Source organism: Aethalodelphis obliquidens, unplaced genomic scaffold (genome assembly GCF_003676395.1).
Source record: "Aethalodelphis obliquidens isolate GAN/ISIS:26980383/991018 unplaced genomic scaffold, ASM367639v1 scaffold41, whole genome shotgun sequence".
Taxonomy (NCBI): domain Eukaryota; kingdom Metazoa; phylum Chordata; class Mammalia; order Artiodactyla; family Delphinidae; genus Aethalodelphis; species Aethalodelphis obliquidens.
The window spans coordinates 13,072,741-13,094,721 of NW_020837985.1; the positions used below are offsets into that span (position 1 = coordinate 13,072,741).

The 21,981-nt window shown below is 46.3% G+C and overlaps 1 protein-coding gene across 1 annotated transcript in view; it reads right to left on the minus strand.

The window, feature by feature from the left end:
- Positions 1-9,776: 9,776 nt before the first annotated feature.
- FAM135B (family with sequence similarity 135 member B) overlaps positions 9,777-21,981 on the minus strand; it is a 162,296-nt gene continuing 150,091 nt past the window's right edge. Inside the window, exons 13-19 of the mRNA XM_027132349.1 lie at positions 20,528-20,694; positions 16,559-16,650; positions 15,440-15,537; positions 14,023-14,174; positions 11,932-12,042; positions 10,218-10,331; positions 9,777-9,982 (exon numbers count right to left, since the gene is read on the minus strand). Coding sequence (XP_026988150.1) covers positions 9,777-9,982; positions 10,218-10,331; positions 11,932-12,042; positions 14,023-14,174; positions 15,440-15,537; positions 16,559-16,650; positions 20,528-20,694 — 940 coding nt within the window. The remainder of the gene's footprint in view (positions 9,983-10,217; positions 10,332-11,931; positions 12,043-14,022; positions 14,175-15,439; positions 15,538-16,558; positions 16,651-20,527; positions 20,695-21,981) is intronic.

Sequence of the window (21,981 nt, forward strand, 5' to 3'; positions counted from 1 at the left end):
GAAATCGTTTCAAATCATCCTGCACTGCTGCCCTCCGTTCATTCTGTGCCTGGGTGACCTTCTGCTTCCCCGTCAAGGTTACCGTCTCTCCCTGGGGTGCTGTTCCCAGACATCAGCCATCGTAAGAGTATCTTCCTCTGCAGCTCCACTAACATTTTAGCAGAAAGTACAACCAAACCCAGAAGGAGAAATTGGGGATGGAATGCTTTTTTTTTTTTTTCATTTATTGGAGACATAATTTCGGTCAAACACTTAAACTCTCTGCACCTTGGATTCCTCAGCCATCAGATCGTCCTGTCTTATAGAGCTTGGCAAGGGTCCAATAGGATAACGGGCTTGAGCGCCATTTGTAATCCGTGATAACTGCCAGGTGTCTTCACCGGGCACTTCATACAACAATTTCCGTTTTCAGAGACTCTTAAAATGTTTGCATAAAGTTAGAGCTGGACTTAAGTCTTGACTTTGTCATGAGTTATCTTGGAAATATATGGTTAATTTCTTAAGCGTCTTAGAGTCTCAGTTTCTTTCCATCTAAGTTGGGGGAAATAATATTTCCTGCTTTTCCTATTTCACAGACTTGACTGGGACAATGAATGTTAAGGATCTTTCGAAAAAAACCATAGAATATAAAACTGGGAAGAATGTGTTTAAACTGGCAGTTTAAGCTAACACTTTTTACTCCAATTTGTATAATGTTGAACTCGCCTTGTTCGGAACAACACTCAGAGGCAGAATCTTTGATGGGAGACCCGGGGCTGTGGTTTCTCGTGATCCCACAGAGACTGGACATAGGAACCCAAGGCAGCTCCAGGCTGGTTACCTGTTGTCACCTCTGTGATCAGAGCCCCCTCTCACCAGTGCACCCCCTCCCCGGCAATGACTCGGCCATTTGCTCAGGCTGCTCTGCTGTCTTTCTGCTCCTCCCAGGTACAAAGGCCCTGCCCTTGCGGCATTCTCCAGTTTTTTAAAATTAATTTTTACTGGCATATAGCTGCTTTTCAGTGTTGTGTTAGTTTCTGCTGTGCAGCAAAGTGAATCAGTTATACGTACACATATATCCCCTCTTTTTTAGATTTCCTTCCCATTTAGGTCACCACAGAGCACTGAGTAGAGTTCCCTGTGCTCTACAGTAGGTTCTCATTAGTTACCTATTTTATACATAGTAGCGTGTATATGTCAATCCCAATCTCCCAGTTCATCCCACCCTCCCTTCCCCCCGGTATCCATATGTCCGTTCTCTACATCTGTGTCTCTATGTCTGCTCTGCAAGTAAGTTCATCTGTACCATTTTTCTAGCTTCCACATATAAGTGATATTATATGATATTTGTTCTTCTCTTTCTGAGTTACTCCAGTTTAGATTCTAGAGATACAGTGATATCCTTACTGGTTTGGCTGGCTTCCTCCACCCCTGTTCTGCCTGTCTATTACAGGTCACTGGCCGCTCTACAGAAGCTCTGTTCTTGGCTCAGAGGTTCACCCCTGGTCCAACGAGCTGTGGTCGGTGGAAATAGGATCAGGTGGTGTAGACATCACACCACACAGACTGCGGAACTGCCGGGGGCGCCTTTTTCCAGCAGGAGCTATACTTACGGGCAGTTTCCACCGGAAGTGGGCAGTGGGCATGGACTCATCGTGAAGGACCTTTCGGTATAGCAGAAAACAACGGGCTCTTTCTCCCACGGCGTGCTGCTTCTGATTCTCCAGACACAGTCAGCCCAGCCACCATCCAGACGCCAAGAACTCACCCTTCCAGAGGCATTTTGAATGAGCGACTCTGATTGTTAAAACGTCCACGTAATCAAGGTATGCTGAACATAGCAATGAGGACTTGGGTGTCTCCTGTTCATTGAAACACAGCCCATTCCTGACCTGAGCCTCCTAAGGTCCAGTCTGGAGTTTCCTCACTGCCCTGTTCCACCACCTCAAGGTACCGTGGACCCTTCCTCTGGTGTGCATTCCAGAAACAACCATCATATGCCAGATGTCCTCTGACCAAATGTAGAAATAACCTCTTCAGCCTTAGGTGCATTTCTAAAGAGTGGCTACTGTACATGTCATAAACACAAAGTCCTGGCAAGAGAAAGTCAAAGGATTTTTTTTATTATTGTTGTTGTTGTTTATCGTTGATACACATCACAAGCTACACAAAACGCCGACCAAAAAAGCAAATGTAGAAAAATAGTAGAATTATATCGGTTCTGATGACTTTGTTATTCCCATCATCATAATTTTACAGACAATTTCCAAGGGTGTGTGGGAGATTGTAATTATTGTACACAGACATTGTCACCAGAATAAATATGCATTAGGAATTCACAGTGGCATCAAGCTATACATTCAGGTTCTTTTTCAGAGAAAGGGACCATGTTGAAGACACTGCCTCTCTTTACCTTCTACAAGGTAGGAGGTCACATTTGAAAACTAAACTAAAACAGAATAGAACAAAATAAATTCCAGAGCCCTACATTGTATGATTGATAGACAAAAGCCACAGGTTAGTTCTCTTGGTCGAGCCTGAATGTGATAATGTTTATGGACACAATTAGTGGACCATTTATTTGCTTGATAATTATTTTTATCTATTAATTTGAAAATAAGTAGAAAGATTAAAACCACAGAGCATCCAAAGAGTCTGTATTGCAGACAGATAATATGCCAGTCAGGAGGCAGCATCTCTTGACACATTGAGCTGTAATATGTACCACGGAGCTTCTCCTTTTGCAAGTTTCCTGACTTGACACTGACCTGGGGATGGCGTCAGTGTCACCAAGGAAGCTTTGAGGTCCTGCTTCAGTGGCACAGCTGAGATCACTGCAGCATCTCATCTGGGCTGGTTTCCTCCTTCCAGACCCTGATGGGATGCTGGAACCCCAATATCAGGAGTTTGACTTGTTCTAAGAGGCGCCAGGACGATAATATTCTCAATGTTTCCCATCTGCTCTCTTGCCTTATTTTATCTATATGGACATTCTTCTATTTATGTGGATGTCCACTCCCCGCCCGGCCCCCCAGGTTATACATTTTTGTATGGCAGGGTCTCGTCTGACGAACCTCTGTAGCCGCCAGTGCTTAGCACAGAACTCGGCACAGAATAAATAAACACTGTTTAAAAAGAAATGCATTCAGGTGTGAGTTACAGGAAGATCATGAATGAAGGTAAAAATCACAGACTTTGATATTGTTACACACAAGCAAGAGAGTGTGTGGGACAGAGTGGGGTGCTCTCTTTTAAGAAAAAAAATTGTTTAAAAACAAGCAAAAGATATATGCATAGGTTATCAGATGTACCTGGCTTATTATTAAAATTCCTTGGAGCAAGAAGGATGAAGCAGGGTATTTCGCCATATGCAATAAGTTTAACCTTGGACTAAAAGACATTTCAGCCCAAGTGCTAAAAGTCTTTTCAGTTTGATGCAATAAAAAGATTCTGAATGACATTTACAGAACTAACACTTCCGAACACCTTAAATTGGAAGTAATATTGTTCTCAGTTGTGTGTCAGGTTTCAGCCCTTCCTCTCAACTTAACAATGACTTACATTATACCCTGAGCAGGAAAATAGTTTTACTACATAGATCATCCAATCATGCACAGAACTGAGCTGGAAAACTCCAGTTTGGAGGCTCCTGGAATCACAACAAAATGTTCTGATTTCTGGAAGGTTAAGCCTGAAGTTTCAAACACAGTGGATCTCCCTCAAACCGTTGTGTATGAATGTAAAAATGTATTGAGTTATTGTAACGAAAATTCCTTAGAGCTAACTTTTGCTATAAAATATTTCTGAGCTATTCCCCCAATTTTAAAATGCTTACTCGACACCGGTACTGGTCCAGACACTCTGCTTACCTCTTTCTAATCCAGACCCCCCCGCGCCAACTACCTTTCAAAGGAGACATTTTAAAGCCTGTTTTATAGATGAGGAAACTTGACCCCAGCCCCTGGCTTGAAGGCATGCCCCAGAGACACAGTAGTTCTTCCCATTACAGAACACTGCCATGATGACGTCTCCTCTCATGAAACTACTTTCCTCCTGCAAATTCAGAAGCTTAGAGGGTAAACGTGAGCGAACGTCAAACCCTTTCTTTACGGGAATCAGTTACTGTGTATTGGATGAGGCGCTAGAGAAGAAAACACAAGCTTCCAAAGAACCAGCCCTCTTTGGTACTTACTTACTGAACCCTAACTCTGTGCCAGGCCATGGGATGCACTGATAAATTAGACATGGTTCCTGCTCTAAGGAGTACATGTGTGGGGGACCCCCCCCCCAGAACACAGGAATGAGATAGGAGTGGGTTCATGGAACCACGAGACAACTGAGCTCTGAGGGCAAGACACAGAGCTCAGATTCATCCTGAAGCGGGAATCTACAATCCATGAACCACTGAGCAGGTTCACAACCGAGAGTACAAGGAATTGATTCCCAGATGAGTATGACCAGCCATTCCAACGTGGGAAGAGCAGAAAGAGACAGGAGGTGTAGATGGAAGGCATGGTCTGGGGCAGCTTTGGAAGGAAAGGCATTGTGGTCTAGGGAAAAGTGGTTTCGGGCTAGTAGGAGAAAGAAGAACTCGAGACATAGGGACTGAGAAACACAGATGATTAACCAAGAGCCAACAGGCCAGCCCACCCCAATCACCCCATTACGCTGATGGACAGTGCTTTACAAAACCACCTTTGTCACTGAATGATGGCTTCCTTTGCCGTCTCATTTATAGGTTTTGTAGGTGCCTTGTACAGGAATATGTTATGAGAGAAAGCTCATAAGATTACAGTTTAGGAGATGAAGACTTGAACCCTGGCGTCGATCTTAACAGACCTGTGACTTTCGCAATTTATTAACTTCTCTGGGTTGGAGGAATTGTAGCAGGAAGGATAAAATGGAGGCCCAGGGCTCAAATCTTGACTCCACTATTGCTAAGCTGTGTGACCTTCGTCAGGTTACTTGACTTCAACCAACATCATCTGTATATTGTGAGTTTTAGAGATTAAATGAAATCACACACACACAAGACTTAGCAAACCAAAGTTGAGCATTGTATGTTATTTCCATTCCTTTGCTCCTTCACCTGTTAAAAATAAGATCAATGAGAGCCCAGGTTTGTGTTACCTCTAAAAATCTCTGAATCTGTGTTGAGTCATGAAGTTTGGGGTTTGAGGATTATGTCTTACAGCCATATAATCCTAACCACATCTATGAAATGAAGATACACACATTCTCCACTGTATAATTTACTTGTGAAAAGATCAACTGTAGGGAAATAACCTGGTTTAGATATAAACAGAGCAGGACCATCCACAGTTTACATCTGTTCTAGAAGCCCAGTTCTGTATAGTAAGGACATTCCTTTGTGCTACAGAAGGCACTGGGGTCCTTTTCCCTAAAATTAAAACCGGTTTTTAGAATTTGACACACTGAATAGTAAGGTGCATTGTTACCATTCAACATGAAAAGAAGCACACTGGGAGGATTTCAGCTTTTCTTTTCTAGATTTTCCATAGAGCTGTCTATTGGGACATCTCTAGCATTATGTGTAATAGGAAAGAGGTACCATGGAAAATAAAGCTTTAAAAAACAAAGGCAAAAGAGGAAGGGACACAGAAAGACTCAGGAAGGCACCTTGAAGGTTTAGAAAAATCTTCATGGGGGCAGCTCTTTATCTAAATGTCAGATAGAGTCCGAATGAAACAACCTATTGTTCCTCTTCCAATTCTGAGATTTCATGGTTTTAATTTAAAAACAGCTAAAAATAAAACACTCAGTTTTATGGTTGTCCCAGATCCTTTCAGTGTTTAGAAATATATGATGTATCTTAATATCTCAATATCTCTACAGTCTAGTACAATACCCAGCACAAAAGAGATTTTCATTAAAACATGGAAAGAAAAAGTGAATGAAAAAAATTGGAGGAAAAAAACTGATCCAGATGTTAGCACATGGTGCTTGGTTCTATAAATTAAAGAATGACATCATCCTTCCTAAGGATATTGGGATGGACACCTTGTAAGAATGGGGTAAGAAAGCACCATTCCTCTATGTGTTCACTGCCATGACCACTCTTCTTCTGATACAACCTGTGCAGCTGTACATGGCAGCCCTGGTTATTGCCAATGCTTAGAAGTAAACCCTGTGAAATCAAAGCAAACAGCATGGCAAAAAAAAAAAAAAAAAGACCAAAATTGTCAATTACATTTGGGGGCTTATAAATTCCTAAGAGCATGCTTTCAATTCAATAACCCTGGAGAGAGACGTGATGACAGGGGTGAACCTTGGTCTCCCACGGGACCCTCATTACCGAGTAGAAATTTTCCGACTAGTGTTAACAATGGAAGTTTCCTCCTGATAGGAGAAGAAAATCCCCGCATGGTGGCTGACTTCTCACACCTCCTTTCTGTCACTCCTGTAAATGCCCGAATTGATTCTCCATCTGCCTGTCCAGTGCACAAAAGGCTCCCAGCTCCCTCTCATCTTCAACCTTTCACACATTCCGTTCCCTCCCTGAGAGTCCCCACAACCCACCTTTTACGCAGCCAACTCTTCCTCAGCCTTGTGTCTGGGTTTAGATATCAAGGCTTCCACGAGGCCCTTCCGGACCACACACCACGCCACATCTGCAGCGTAGGTTGGATGTCCCTCCTCTGGGCCCCCATCAGATCCCTGCCACCTCCACGGTGCCCACCTGCTCTAACTTCCCGTTTGACTGGCTGTGTTCCTTGCTAAACTATGAACTACTGGATCTTACCAATGCATTTCCAGCACACAGTAAGCCCTCGATATGTATCTGTTGAATGAATGAATGAATTGATGAACGTGCATTTGGTGGCAACAGGCTGTGCAAGGTAAGCATCTCATTTTCCAGGTCTCCCTTTCAACGGCTCATTCCCAGATTTCTCTAGGGAGTGAAGACTGGACTTCTAGAATCACCTTCATCCTGCCTGTGCCTCAACAAAGTCCTCATTGTATCATGTTGTAATAACAAGACCAGATCTTCCTCGGGCTCCTTGAGAGCAGGGACTCTGCATCTTACCCTGTGCTCTCACCTGGCACGGATGCAAGTTGCTCAGTCAATACCCGTGGACTCCAGAAACTAACAGGAATCTAATTCGGTCCACCTTCTCCCCAGGTGCACAACACCCCAGCTGATTTCAACCTGCCATGGAGGTATTTATTTTGCCCCAAGGTCACTTTAGATTTACATCTGCTTCTCTGGGTGTATCTGGCGCATGAACTACAAATTCCAGCTCATCTCGATATTACGCATGTTTACTTCTAACTAGTTCTGAGAAACTTAACAAGTCATAGAAACAAAACAACAGAAAGTCTGCTGAGGATGAAGACCTATTACTATGTTGGCAGGCATTCTGTTATAATTTTATAGTCGATAATAGAATGTCCCTGTTTTACATTTCATGTATATATTTTTATGCGTATATATATATATATATATACATTATATATCTATACTTCAATAGAAAGAGACATAAAAAAGCCTTTTCAAATGAGGCATGACACGCAACACTGGACACTCTTATATACAATATAGAGATGTACTTTCTACACAGTTACAATAGATGCTCAGAGGCCAGAGAGGGTTTACAAAGACAGCAGAGCACCCCTATAAAAAAGAGGTGCACCACGCAGCTGGACGTTTATTGCCATTAGTTCTATGTCCAGACAGCATATACTGAAGTTAAAAATGGCATCTGGTTATTGGAAAAGACGATGATCATTGATTCGCCCTGGCTCCGTAACCGCTGGCTGCACGGTCTTTCAAATGACCAGGGAATGACAAACTTTGCTGATGGGCATTGGGAACACAAAAATGAAACGCTCACCGGAGGGGCAGGGCTCCTCATTTGGCCAAAAAGGAGAAGCTGCTACAAACGTATGGTCCTGCACTGCGCTTGGGCACTTATCTGGACCAAGAAACACAACATCACAGGCTGCATTGCAGGAAGCACATTCCCTCTGGGTTATATAGCAGACTGGTCTTGTTCATAAGTAACCAGAGTCTATGCTCATCGGGAACCTGGAAAAGTACCGAGTGGGAGAGTGGCCAGAGGACTTACTGATCCCATATGTGTTAAGACCAAGATACAATGAAAGTTTGAAGAAGACCCACAGAAACCCTACATCTGTTGTGTGGGAGTCTGTCTTTCAACTCCCTCCCCACCTTTGCCCTTCTTAAGGAATGCATAAGTCTGCTCTCCTGCAAAGCTGTCCACCTGGACTTGATCTCCATGGTCTACTTTGTTTTCCAAAGTCACATTGCTAATATGCAAGGAACTAAAATTCTCAGGTGAGTCTAGAATCACTTGGCTTATTACCATGGCATTGGTGGTCATCACCAAGGTTCTGGTCCAGGGGCTGGGACCACGCATCTGGTCCTAGATGAGTTTCTACATTTTTAGAAGCAAATTTTGCAGCAGCAGGAGTTTTTGCCTCCGGAAGATGGGTCTCCCGTGTTAGTCACCCCTATGGTCCTGGGTCATGCATCCCTTCGGTACAACTGATTCTCTAGTCTTCCTTTAACTCATAGAGTGTACACAGTCTTTGGGACCATATTAAACACCCTGGTAATTTTCCAAACTTCCCCTTAAGTCACTTACCAGTAACAATTTAAGGTGAGTCCTCGACCTGGCTGTTGTTCTCATCTCTGATCTCACGTTTGTCCCTGTTGTCTCTTGGTTTGTATCAGTGGTGACCTTTCCTAGCCCTTTATTTTCCTAAGGCAAGAAGACATTTCTAGTGAAAGATAACCAGCACCCTTCTTAGAGCTCCCCTGAGGTTTTAAATCCAGCACTCCTCCAGTTAGATGTCTTTCCCCTTCCACGGAGAGGAGAAGCAGCTGGCCATATGAATGGTTTTGATTTTTTGCAAGTGCATCAAATGCTAACATAGCATTTCTTTGGAAGTGTATCAGCAGGAGCTTCACACATGTGCATTCATCTCAGTGCCCCCTTCTGCTAGGTTTAGTCTCAGTCAATCTTCCCTACCACAGACAGAGACTTCAGCAATAGCGAAAGTAATGTGCGGACCAAGGCTACGCACAGAAAAAATCTGGAGAAGCAGCTGGAGCGGCCAGTTCACCAGTTATTTTTTCTCTGCAACAAACTTGCATTTACCGATAGCATCACCTGCCTCTCCCCATACCTCAAATCACCCCACCCACTGCTGTTATGAAATAAAATTGGAGTTTACAAAGCATTCCTTTGTCCCTTGTTGAGAAAACATGAGGAGAGAATGAGAACATGGGCATCACATGGTCTTCAACAAGTGGCACATTTGAATCTATTAAGGACTGTATTTACACAGATATGTTCCACTTCTGCACAGAGGTTAACCTGAGTTCTGAAATGCTTGTGTGCATCAAAAATGATAAAGCTATGAACTAGTTACACACCGAACAAATCTAGTTAAGTTGGAGTGATCTCTCTGTGAGCCAGTGGTAGTTAAGAAGGTGGGCTCACCAACTCCAAGTATTGTTTCTTTATTTTCTCAGAATTTTCCTAGAAAGCATCTTGAACGAGACGCCAGATGGCTAGACAGGTTCGGGCAAAGTCTGTCGTCTTTTACACTATGGGTTCAGCTTTCCCAAATCTCCAAAGTGGAAGCACCTCGAATGTCTGGTCCTACCCCACCCTCCATCCCTCAGCGCCTTCCTCTCTGAGCTCCAGCCTGGAATGACAGAGGTCTGTAAAAGGATGTCTCAGCCAGGGCTCTTACGGATCTTCAACGTTTCTGGTGAGCTCCCCAAGGCCATTCCCTCAAAGCCGCTACTTGAAGTAGTTGAGTCCTGCCACCAAGAAGAACTTCTCCAGGAAGAGCTCGGAGTCCAGTACAGCGATGTGAGCTGCTCGGCCAATCAGGGTGTTGGCAGTGCTGGGCAAGGCATGGAACACGTTGTGTCGAATCAAAGTGCAGTCCTTGGCGTCCACCAGAGGACGGAGAAGGTTGTTGATCATCTCCGCGAAGACGGGTCCTGCAAGGAGGGAAGACGGACAGGAGGTGGGGGCAGAGCTCAGCAGCAGAATCTAGAGAAAAGGGCTGGGTGTGTGTCGGGCGGCTAGTCCCGAGCAGAACGGCTGATGCGCCCTAATGGGTACAGCACCTTCATGATTTCCTTCTGCTTTTAAAGCAGAAAGTCACTGAAACCCAGGAGGAGAAGGAGAATAGGAAAGGAAAGAGAAGGAAAAAGGAAAAGGAATGTGGCTCACCTGTGTGTCTGTCTTTGAGGGCCGTTTTACACATCTCGATCCTGGCTGAGTGAAATGGCACATAGCGGTCTTGGGGAGAAGCAACCAGCACAACATTTTTAAAATACTGCAGACCTGCAACAAGCCAGACGGTGCTTTAACCCAGGTAGTTTCACCTTAGCCTCTGCTTTGCATACATTTTACAAACTTGCCCCAGAGAGAGGAGAAGGGAGAAGACGCCAGACACACTGGTTGAGTCACTGCATAAGGACCTTCTGGGTTGGGAGGTTGAAAGAGGGAAGGTGGCGGCTTTGCCCTCATCAGTCACGGAAGCTAAGGAGACACGTAGCTCACTACTCTGAACAGTGAGAGATAAACAACACGGAAGTAACAGATGTGCCCTTCTGGCTGGGAATACTGGGGAGTCCATGAGGAAGTAAATCTAGTACTTTGCTCCTTGCCAACCCCACGGCTCCCTTCGTTCCGGCCTCGGTCATGTCACCTGCTTGAGGAAATCAACCTCTGACCTCATCTCCCTGCAGGGAGCTTCACCTCCCTGGAATCAGTCTCACACTGAGGCAGAGGGATCTTTTAAATTAAGCATCACAGCCTATTCTTTCAGTCCCCAGAGCCCCTCAGGGATCTCCAGGTGCTGCAGTGCTCTGCCCAGGTCCTCCACCGGCCTGCTCTCAGCTCAGGGACCCTGCGGGGGACGCCTGCACTGACCTGAGTCTTCTCATCCAAGATCACAGCCCAAGACCATAATACACTGGGGACTGGCTGGACTCAGTGACCGGCAGATACGTGGCAGGGGGTATAAAGACCAGCCCTTTGCCCTCCGTCAGGATACCTCTGTAGGGCCACCCCAGCTCCCAAGCTCCCAGAGGGTGGGGCCCGCTGAGATGGCTGGGGCGACCACGTTGTGGTCCAACTGCCCTGCTGCCCGAGCCTCCTTCCTCACTTCCCCATGGGGGATAACCCTCAACATAGCACACAGAGACACACGTGGGTAAGGAACTTGACCAAGGTTATCGTCAGCCCAGGGCTATGCCGGACTCACATTCGAGGAGACAGAGATATCATCAGAGTCAGTGTTTATAAATGAATGCAAGATTGTGGACCATAGGCAGACCCTGGGCCAGGCCGGCTTGCTCAGCAGGACTGAGCGGGACAGTCGGGCAGCCTGTCTGCTCTCTCCGTGGACACGAGGCCACAGCTGTGCTCTGTTCACTCCCGGCAGGTAGGGTCTTCGACATCTACGTGTGCTTCCTTATTACGGGGTGCGGGTGAAGGTGTGATCTCAGGCCTGCGAGAGGGACCCCCATCTCCCCTTGCGCTGCCAACAGAAATGGACAGTGTCCACCTGCCCTTTTTGTAGGTGGATCTGCACCTGGCTGAAAGAGCTGGGAGTTGGCACATAGACCTTGGGGCCTGTGCAGTTAGGACATTAAAGGCTCGGTGGGCAGTGGCTCTGCTGTAGAGATGACACTGCACACACTTGCCTCTCATCATGATACCATCCCCAGGCCATGGGGGGAGGCGGTCCAGGGGCAGCTGAGTTCTTGGGTAGCTGTTGGCCTCTCCATGAGTTGAGGAGACTGTGTAACAGTGCAGCTCATGGTGACATCCTTCCGTGAGTGAGTCAGCGTAGCCCTGACTCTAATTTGGGGCTCAGGAGTTGGCTCTCCGTCTCTCACTCATCGCGGCCTCGGGGTGCTGCGGGGGATCCACTCACCTGTTTTCTGGCTTAGCTGGTAAAGGAAACATTTGCGCAGATCAGCATTATCCCTGAAGGTCAGCTGCAAAAGGGACCCGGATTTCTTCAATTTCTGCATGAGCCACAAGCCTAGAAAGACAAAAACAAAGCCAAACCCACATCAAACGCATCAAACGAAAAGAAAGCAAAGAAGAATGGGGGAAAGATGACATTAAACTGATTTGTTAGCTACCTTAGAAATGAGAGCCTGCTAGGCAATCTGACACATCCTCGGGAAGTCAGAGGGACATCGTGTTCTTATGTACCGGTAGCGGGGATGGAAGATCTATGAGACAGGCTTCAGGAGTCATGAAACTATCCAAACCCTTTGATTTTTCAGTCCCCTTCTATGAATCGAGCCTAAGGAAACTGTCCTAAGTACCGAAAGTATCTAAGAATGCTCCTTACAGATCCACTTAGGATATCAAAAAGCTAAATTCAACCTATTTCGAAGTCTCTCCATTTACTATGGTTATGCTGACACTAACACGGGTGAGTATGAGCATTACGTCACAAGCACAAAGAAATGAATTTGATAAAAATGCAAGGAAGATGGCGGTGTGGGAAGTTGCGGAGTTAGCGTCTCCCCACAACTAGGGCGCCTGTCGGCTGCTGGGGGGGGGCCTCTGACCCCCAAGGAGATGGGAGGAACCCCAGTGTGAACCAGTAGGACGTAGGGGGACCTAGGTGGGGAGGAGAAGTGGAGGCCAGACAAGATCAGCGCCGCCGAGGCCGGGGAGATGAGGAGAGGCAGGCGGGAGGGACTCTCTGGGAAGAGCGGGAGAGGAGCGGAGGGCGGTCGCCTGGGCCCACTGGGGCCAGGGAGCCTGCTGAGCTCCCAGGCTGGTCCCCTGCCCTCCAACGCCCACCCCTCAAGCCGCATTGGTCCTGGGAGGATAGGAGGGAGGCTGCGGAGATCAGGAGAGGCAGGTGGGAGAGGCCCTCCCTACCCACGACCCCGAGAAGCAGGAGAGGAAAGGAGGGCGTTTGCTGCACCCACTCGAGCCCAGGAAGCCTGCTAGGCTCCCAGGTGAGGTCCCCTGTCCTCTGACACCAGGGTGGGGGGCACGCCTGGACCCCTTCTGTTCCTTGAGCCTAAGCCCCACCCCCCAAGGCCCCCCATCCACATTCACACCCACATGCACACCCCCATATGTGTATATATATAATGTACATGTTTATAGACATATATAAACACATACATACACATACACACATATATAAAATATATATGTTTACAGATAGGCATATGTATATATATACACACATCATGCATGTATCGATATTTATACACAAACATATACGCATTAGCTTCATTTTACCAATAAGGAAACTAAGTAGCACAGAGATGAAACGTCTTGGTCAGAGTCTTCCTCGAGTGCCTGGGTTAGAGCTTAACCATAAGCTTGTCATGGAAGTGACATGATTCAAAGCCCATTGCTATAGACTGAATGTTTGTTTCCCCAAAATCCATATGCTGAAACTAACCCCCTCCACGTGATGGTATTTGAAGGTGTGGTCTTTGGAAGGTGATTAGGTCATGAGGGTTGGACCCTCGTGAATGGGATTAGTGACCTTAGAAAAGAGGCCCCAGGGGCTCCCTTGACCTTTCTACCATGTGAGCACACAGTGTGAAGACGGCTGTCTGTGAACCAGGAAGCGGGACCTCACCCGATACCAAATCTGCCAGTGCTTTGATCTTGGGCTTTCCGGCCTCCAGAAGCGTGAGAAATGAATGTCTGTTATTTGTAAACGCCCCCTTACCCAGTCTGCGGCAACCTGTTACAGCAGCTTGCCTGCACGGACACCCATGCTCTCTCTTCCCCACCACTATTTATCTTTATTCACAGAAAACTGAAGCAGAAGAGACCTTGCGGAACCTCTTGTCTAATCTCATTCAGCTCACAAACAAAATAACATCTTTCTGAGCCCAGGTCTCCTTCCACCGTCTCACGCTTTGAAGAGGTTCCAAAGCCACAGGTTCCATCAAGAAGAGCATGTGTCTCTGGTTCCCCCTCCCCTGGGTCCTGAATGAACTCTGAGGAATGATGAAGCTGGAGAGAGTCTTACCTGTACTGACCAGGGTGCTGTTGTTGTACAGGGTCCCCAGGTGCGGCCCGGACAGCGACAGGAAGGTGTGGAGTTTGTTGAGGTAATACCGGAACCGGGGCCGTGTTAGGACCGATCGGATGATGATGTTGCCCAGAGAATGGCCGATGAAACTGTTGAGAGACAGGAGGGGTCCACGTGAGTGACAGCAGGAGGCTGGCTGCCAGGGAAGTGCTGCACCAGGAGCGCCAAGGGGTGAGCCACCCTCCACCTCCCATGGGATTTAGGGGAACCAGCAGGGAGAAGGGGGGCCGCTAACTCATCCCCATCGGGTTTCTAAACGCTGGTCACGTGAAGCCCAAGGTGGGGCCTTTGCGAACGGAAGCTCTGAGCCCAGTGTGGTCAGAAGAGAAGTGTGGGCATCTTGGTGTTATTAGAGCACCCTCCTCCCCCCAGTTCTGGTCTCTGTGCCTCCCTCAGTGCACCTGGGGGTTCTTTCTGAAATTCACATTGGAGCATTGAACCCTCCTGGTCATTCACAGGGTGAAACCCCAGCTCCTTAGCCTGGCTTACGAGGCCATTCATGTCCCGGCTTCTGCCTGCCTCTCCAATTTTACTCATCCCTCGTTCACTCAGTACAGTTAGTGAGTTGCCTGCTCTCAGCCCACAGCACATGCTCTGCTCCAGCTGCACTGCTGCTCAAAGATCTATGGAGTCGACACATCATCACTTTCAAATTAAATGATTATTTATCAAAACCCTATTATATTATATATTATATTAGCTCCCTAGCTCTTCTCGTGTGTGTCCTTTAATTTTACCTAACTCTGTAGGCCTCTGAAACCTCATCTATTGAATAAAGAAGTGGTATCTTAGAGGCCTAAATGGGTCATGGACATTGGGGACTCACCACTATGTCCACATCTGCAAGTGCCTGAGAAACACAAGCTACTGACTATCACCTTAACCACTTACGCCAAGTTGCCTGTTACAGTGGAAGGACACACTTAGCACTGATTGAAACCCTTTTACGGGGCAGGCGACGCATCCCCTCAGGGCTGGTCCCACTTAACAGATGGGGAAACCGAGGCTCAGAGATGCAGAAAGCTTGTAAAAGGTTATATGGTAGAATCGGGACACAAACTTGGGAGTGTTAGAAGAACGAGAATTTAAAACCTAGGATATCTGTTTAAGTCCAATTCTCGTTCTACTGAGCCGCACGGTGTTTATTCTCCTGCACACCTGCTATGACAGATATGGGCGTGTCAAGCAGTCCTGGTACCCACTTCTGTTCTGAAAGTAATCTACCTCCTTAAAGGTCCCAGGTTAACTTATCCCAGACCGGTATACAGACGGCATCATGCTGAACTTGTACACAGCAAACACGTAAAAGTGGCACCCCTCCCCCCAGCATTAACTACCTGTGGTTTCCTTTTACCTAATTCGCGATATGGAGAGGTTGTACAGCTGGATGTGCTGAATGATTTCATCCAGTAACCGATCGGTCATGGTATCAAAATCTGCAAACGTGTCCATCTGGAAGGAGAGAGAGGGAACGGCTACTGGGGAGGGCGTGGGGCCAGGCCGGGCCCCGTGCACAAGCCCATCTTCCTCCACTAAACACCACCGTGCGTCCTGGGGGCATGCCCACGCCTGACATTAGGGTACAAATCAGTATTCGACAACCAGAAAAGGAGCCCCCGATTGGGGCTCTCCAGGTCAGACCGTGGGTTCCCTCTTTGTGAGGTGACAATGGTGCCAACACTTCACAGAACGGTTGGGAAAAGTAAGTGAAGAAAGACGCCAACCGCTCAGCGCGTCGCAGATGCTCAAAGCGATCCTCTTTCCTCCTGCTCACGTTTATACCCCACGCACCCAAGGGCATGCCTTGTATAGAGCAGGTGTCAAAGAAAAGGCAACAGGACGGACCACTAAGAGAGGAGGAATGAGACTGTACCTTCCAGCGTTTGCTTGTTGATTATTCTCTGTACGATTCCCATTGTCAGTGGTCATGGGACCCTTTAGTTATAAGTAGTGCTATGCCTCCAAAGAACACTTAGCTCATCCCTCTCTAGTCCATGGAATGGGACTCAATGACCACATTCCACCCAGCCCACCTCTTGGCCACGGAATCTCTCAGTTCTCATCTACCTTGACATCCCATTAAGGCTCCAGACCTGAAATGGCAAAGGCCCCATAGTCTACCTCTGACTGTGAAAAGGTCATAATCCAGCTCCACTGGTTACAAAGATGCCAGTGACAAACTCCTTCCCCAGTACAGACCCACGGATGCCCAATCATTTATGCTCTGAGCTGTCACTCAACCTATGACCTGTGAGGTCAAAAGGCCCAGTCACCTGACTCACATGTCCCCCCTTCTTACTATTTCCTCCTCCCAAAAGAAAATGAGCTCTCCAGACCTTCCAAGCACCTGGGAGTGTTCCTTGGTAAAGTCCCCTCCCATCTGTGTGGCCATAAACCATCACGGTGACCTTAGGAGGCTCACGTAAGACACGAATCAGGGATTCTTCCGGTTCTGATGCTTTTGTTGTCATACCTGATTCTTTTCAGACATTAGGAAGTCCAGTTTTCCTCCAGGGAGCCCCAGTTCTATGAAAGTCTTTACCAGACGGAGGTCCGCACTGTTCCCTAAAAATGACAGATAACCCCACCACGGACCCACAATTAATCAGATAACAGCTGACACGCAAGGGATTTATTTCTCACTCCTTTCTGGTCCCCCTCCCATCTCCCGCTTTCTCAATAAGTTGATAATAAAAACAACTAAACGTGTCCAATCCACTGGTCCCCGTGCTGCCCCCTCCTCCTGTCCACACAGGGCCAGGGCCTTTCTGGCATTCCTCCCTCACGGGGATTATTCCCTGATCTATAAATATGTGGCTTGTGAACGTTCTGTACACAGGAATGGTGGAAGGCACGCCGCCTCTCCCTTCTTTGACAGGCAATTCTGTTTACTCAGGACATTCTGCAAGTGGTGTCACTTAATGATGACACACGGATGTGGCACAATGTGAGGTCTTCAAGTCCCCTCTCAAATCGCTTCCTTAATGCAGGACTAGTTCTGCCATTTACAGGTTGTCAGCAAGGAAGTCCCTCAAACAGGGGCACAGTTATGTGCAAGAGAGTAAGGATCACCCTTGGGAACCAGAGTCGGCAAGGGCAAGCTCCGTGAGTGACCATCGGGGCAGAGGAAGAAGAGCTCAAGGACTTGAGGCTCTGCTGCCAATAGCAAAGCCACAAAGAACACACAGAATGCATCCCTGAAGCGAAAATCACGTGGGAAATAGTTGATATAACAGAATAAGCTTCTTGTTCAAGTATGGTTAGGGGTAAATTTCATGCAGGCCATGGGGTTCAGTGGTAGCTTAATGAATGTTTTAATCTATTCCTCAAAGGGATCCCTACAGAGTTGAAAGTCCGAAGCTGCTTATGTGGCTATATAGGTGACCTACTTTACCATGTAACCGTCCTTTCAAAGCAGCTGGGAAACTAGAAGTGATATCGTTGACTACCAATTTTATACCCTTCTTTATGAAACCACCAAGGGATTCAAAAGAGGATGAAAACGCCATACAGAATATGGGAGAACTAAAGATGTTTGACAGACTCCTCTTAATTTTCAAGGATGACCCAATAGAAGGGTGACCCACGACGATGGCCCATCAGAGCACGTGCTCATACACGCAGGGCTACAGTTATAAAATACTCCCTTTCTTTTAGAAAATGTTTCTATTTTGTACTAAGTTAAATTTTGTTCATTCCTTTCATTTCTGACAGTAAAAGTTTGCTCTTTGGTCCTGTTCTTGTTTAAAGCTACCTAATGGCATTCTACATTGTGGCCTTAATAAATATGTATCAGGTGTTTCTGTTTAGCACAAGGAGTCTAAGGAAGGGATGACAGTGGGCCCCCCTCCTTCAGCTGCTGAGCAACAGAGAACTTTCTGCAACTTAAAACTTTCTCAAAAAATATGATTTGAGGGCTTCCCTGGTGGCGCAGTGGTTGAGAGTCCACCTGCCGATGCAGGGGACACGGGTTCGTGCCCCGGTCCAGGAGGATCCCACATGCCGTGGAGCGGCTGGGCCCGTGAGCCATGGCCGCGGGGCCTGCGCGTCCGGAGCCTGTGCTCCGCAACAGGAGAGGCCACAATAGTGAGAGGCCCGTGTACCGCAAAAAAAAAAAATATGATTTGATAATGTGTTCCACTGAGGACACTTACAAGAATATAAACCTTGGGCTTTGGTCACAATATGAAGAGTTGGGCAGATACCCATAACCATTACCAATTTCTTCAGTTCTCTGTTAACATCAATATAGCCTTGTAAGTGGAATGTAACCAATGGATCCTGTAAAACTCAGCAAAGTTTAAACATATGGACGTGGAACTAGAGAAATCACCTTCAAAAGAAACGTGTGCTCTGTTATTGGTTGTCTCTTTGATGATTTTATGCCCAAGTGACAATGCTGTGATTGGCGGCTCCGTTTTCTGACACCACACAAATACTGCAGAAGCTGGCCTATCTTTATAGCATCCCTCTTCTCCCGCTTACAGGATGGAGTCTGACCAGATTTCTTATTTTCACAAAGAGATTGAGAGGCTTATCTCATTTTAATTTAATATCAGATAAGTAAGAGACGCACACTGGTCATGCAAGGCCATAGATCCTGTGTTAAAAGTACACAGGATGAGTGAGGACGTTATTCTTTGTCTTTCTGGAGGTCCTTCTGATTGGAAGCCCCAGTTAAAAACAAGCATGTTTGGGCTTCCCTGGTGGCGCAGTGGTTGAGAGTCCGCCTGCCGATGCAGGGGACACAGGTTCGTGCCCCGGTCTGGGAAGATCCCACATGCCGCGGAGCGGCTGCGCCCGTGGACCATGGCCGCTGAGCCTGCGCGTCTGGAGCCTGGGCTCCGGAACGGGAGAGGCCACAACAGTGAGAGGCCCGCGTACCACACACAAAAAAAAAAACAGAAAAAAACACAAGCATGTTTTCAACAGCTTAATACTTCTGCAAAGAGAAAGTGAGTGTCAAGCTCAAAAAGTCTTCCGACAATGGCACACATCAAACTTCAGCAAACTTATTTTGTTTATATTAATTATTTTTAGTCTGACTCTTTGTGTGTAGCACGTGAGTCTAGTATTTAATTTGTGGTGTGATTTGAAGTTTCTTTTTTTTCATAAATACACTCAAAAAGTATGCCCATTTCAGTACAAATTTTGAAATTATAGTACAAGGTCCATGGGTAGAGTAAATAAGGGGAAGGGAAATGTGTGTACAGCTGAAATTTGTGAAGCACTGAAGTCAGTGCAGAGAGAGGAAAGCTCACCGGAAAGAAAACCCAGTGTTGAGAAAGACACAGTGGTGTGAAATGGTCCCTGTCCGTGGAGATGGGAGTGAATTGGTGCAGCTGGAAGAGGGGAGAGCAGAAAGGGCAGGAGATGAGAATGACAAGGATCAAACATAAAGAATATTTTATGCTGGGAATTTTCGAAGCTTTTTAAAATAGGAGTTCATTTTATCTTATTTTCTGAGAGCTACAAAGAGCTTCCATCCCAGTGATGGAACGACCAGACCTAGTAAGATTTCAAGAAGACGACTCAGGGATGTGGAGGGAGGTTCCGGTTGGGGGAGAGATGAGCTTGTTGGTAAAAGGCAAAATGAAACCATGGGCTCTGGAGCCGGACAGATGGGTTTTAATCCTGACTCAACCGCGTTAGCTGTGGGACCTTATACAAGTTACTCAGCTGCCCTCTTAGTCAGTGTCTCCACTTATAAATGGGGGTGATAATAGCAGCTACTCTGCAGGGCTATTGTCAGGATCAACCACGTTAATAAATGTTAAGTATCTAGAGTGGTCCCTGGCCCCTGGTGAGTGATGTATACATGCTGGCCATCATCAAAGTCGTCACCACCATCATCATCATCATCATCATCATCTGGAATGATGATCTACCACTGGATTCTCTGCCACTTCACTAAATAGACCTGTTGACTTAGCGTCCCGGCATGCAATGCATACAGCCAGGTGTCGATGTGGACAATTGAATGCATTAGCCCCAAGAGTGAGGAAAATTAAGGATATTAACAAGAGCGTGTCACAGAAGTGAAGCCCATCACCATTCCCTATTTGATCATCATAAGAAGAATGTGACCACCGGTTTTGCTACTCATCACCACTGAAGCCCTAGAGGAGCCCTTTCACTCCTCTGACCCTTAGTTATACATTAGAATCCATAAAAGTGGAAGTGATTTATTCATTCCATTCATTCCTTCTTCGCATTAATTCATTCATTTGTGTATTTCATTAACTCAACATATTTTTTTGCCAGAGAGATCTTTTCTTTGAGAGCAAAGCCATGCCATTTTCCTAGATCCAGCATACTTACTAATGTTCCACAGTCGCTCATTGAACATTTGTTGAACAAGTCCCTGAACTAGATTAATTCATGAATATGATAATTCGTCTATAGCACAAAACTTTGAGGAGGAAACCCTTGTAGAACTCACCATCCAGGCCATGGACACAGACTACCAGGTGAATCCCATCTTCCAAATTTTCTTCCTCTTCCTCTGGTGGGAAATACGGTATGTCAGAAGCTAGTACAGATGAGTCACTGTACAGAAATCCATCAATCTTCAGTTCTTTTTTAAATTTTTCTTTGGCCTGATAAAAACTGGAGAATACACTAATTAATCATGAGCCGAGCTGTGTGTTCCATGTTGAACAGGAGATGCTTTGAGCTGGGATGCAGGAGTGATGGACAACTACAAGGAAGTATCGGCCAAGCGACCAAGGCTGAATGTGGGACCTCATGGGAGATGCTAGTGAAAGAAGGCTTGTTCTGAACAACGAGGCAGAAAAGTGACCCAGGAAAACCAAGGGCTGTATTGATCTGGGTTCTGCAGATGTGGTTCCTGCATTGAATAGAACCTCTAAGGTTCCCTCCAGCTCCAAGGATCCACAAAATCTTTACGCGATCTTCCGGGAGTGAGAGTTTATTAACCTGCTTCCATGTACTTCTCCAGCGTCATCCGCTAGCCTCCAAAGAGAACACGTTTCTCATAAAGTCCCTGCGTGAATTATGCCTCTTGTCTTTACTTCCATGCCTTTGTGCATTGGGGTCTATCTGTCTGAAATTCCTTTCCCACCTGGTTATCCTGTTCTTTGCCTGGCTACCTGACAAGGTGGTTAAGACCACGGACTCAGGAATCAGACTGCCAAAGTCAGAATCCCGGCTTAGACACTTACTAGCTGTGCACCAACTGCTTTATAACCTCTCTGCATTCAGTTTCCTCATTTGTGAAAGGGGAATAACACCTGTATCGAATTCATAAAGTTGTCTTTGCCTTGTTGTATTAAGTGATATAATCTATTCAAAATGCTTAGAACAGTACTTGTAACAGATTAAATGTGAAAAAGGAGATGTGATCGATTACCAGCCATATCACCATCATTATCATCAACATGGTGTCTCATATTTTCTCCTTAGCTTAGGTATCATCTCTAAAAAGCTTCTCATGGCCACAATCTCTGTTCACACTCACTGCCCCACAGCCAAATGAGGTCCTTCTCTTTCTGGTTCAGCTGTGCACACATGAACCATCCCATTTACTCAACTGCCCTCATTTGCTTCTGTCATCTCCCCGTCTCCTTATTAGACTGAGAGCACAGTTACAACCAGGACAGCACTGGCCAGGCACTGGCCAGTGCCTGCTATGCACTGGTTAAACTGACGGCATGGGCGTATAATAGGCACTTAATGGTCTTTATAAAACATGGGATCCAAAATTTACCTGCCTGTGCAATTTCTTTGGGGGATAACTTTAATGTGTAACTGTTTAGCATTTTTTGAACAAGTGAATGAGATGGGATGTTTTGATTAAGTGATTCCATACTATACTTAATCAAATACATAGTTTATAGGTGAGGGAGTAATAGGAATACAAACCCAAGACAAGGA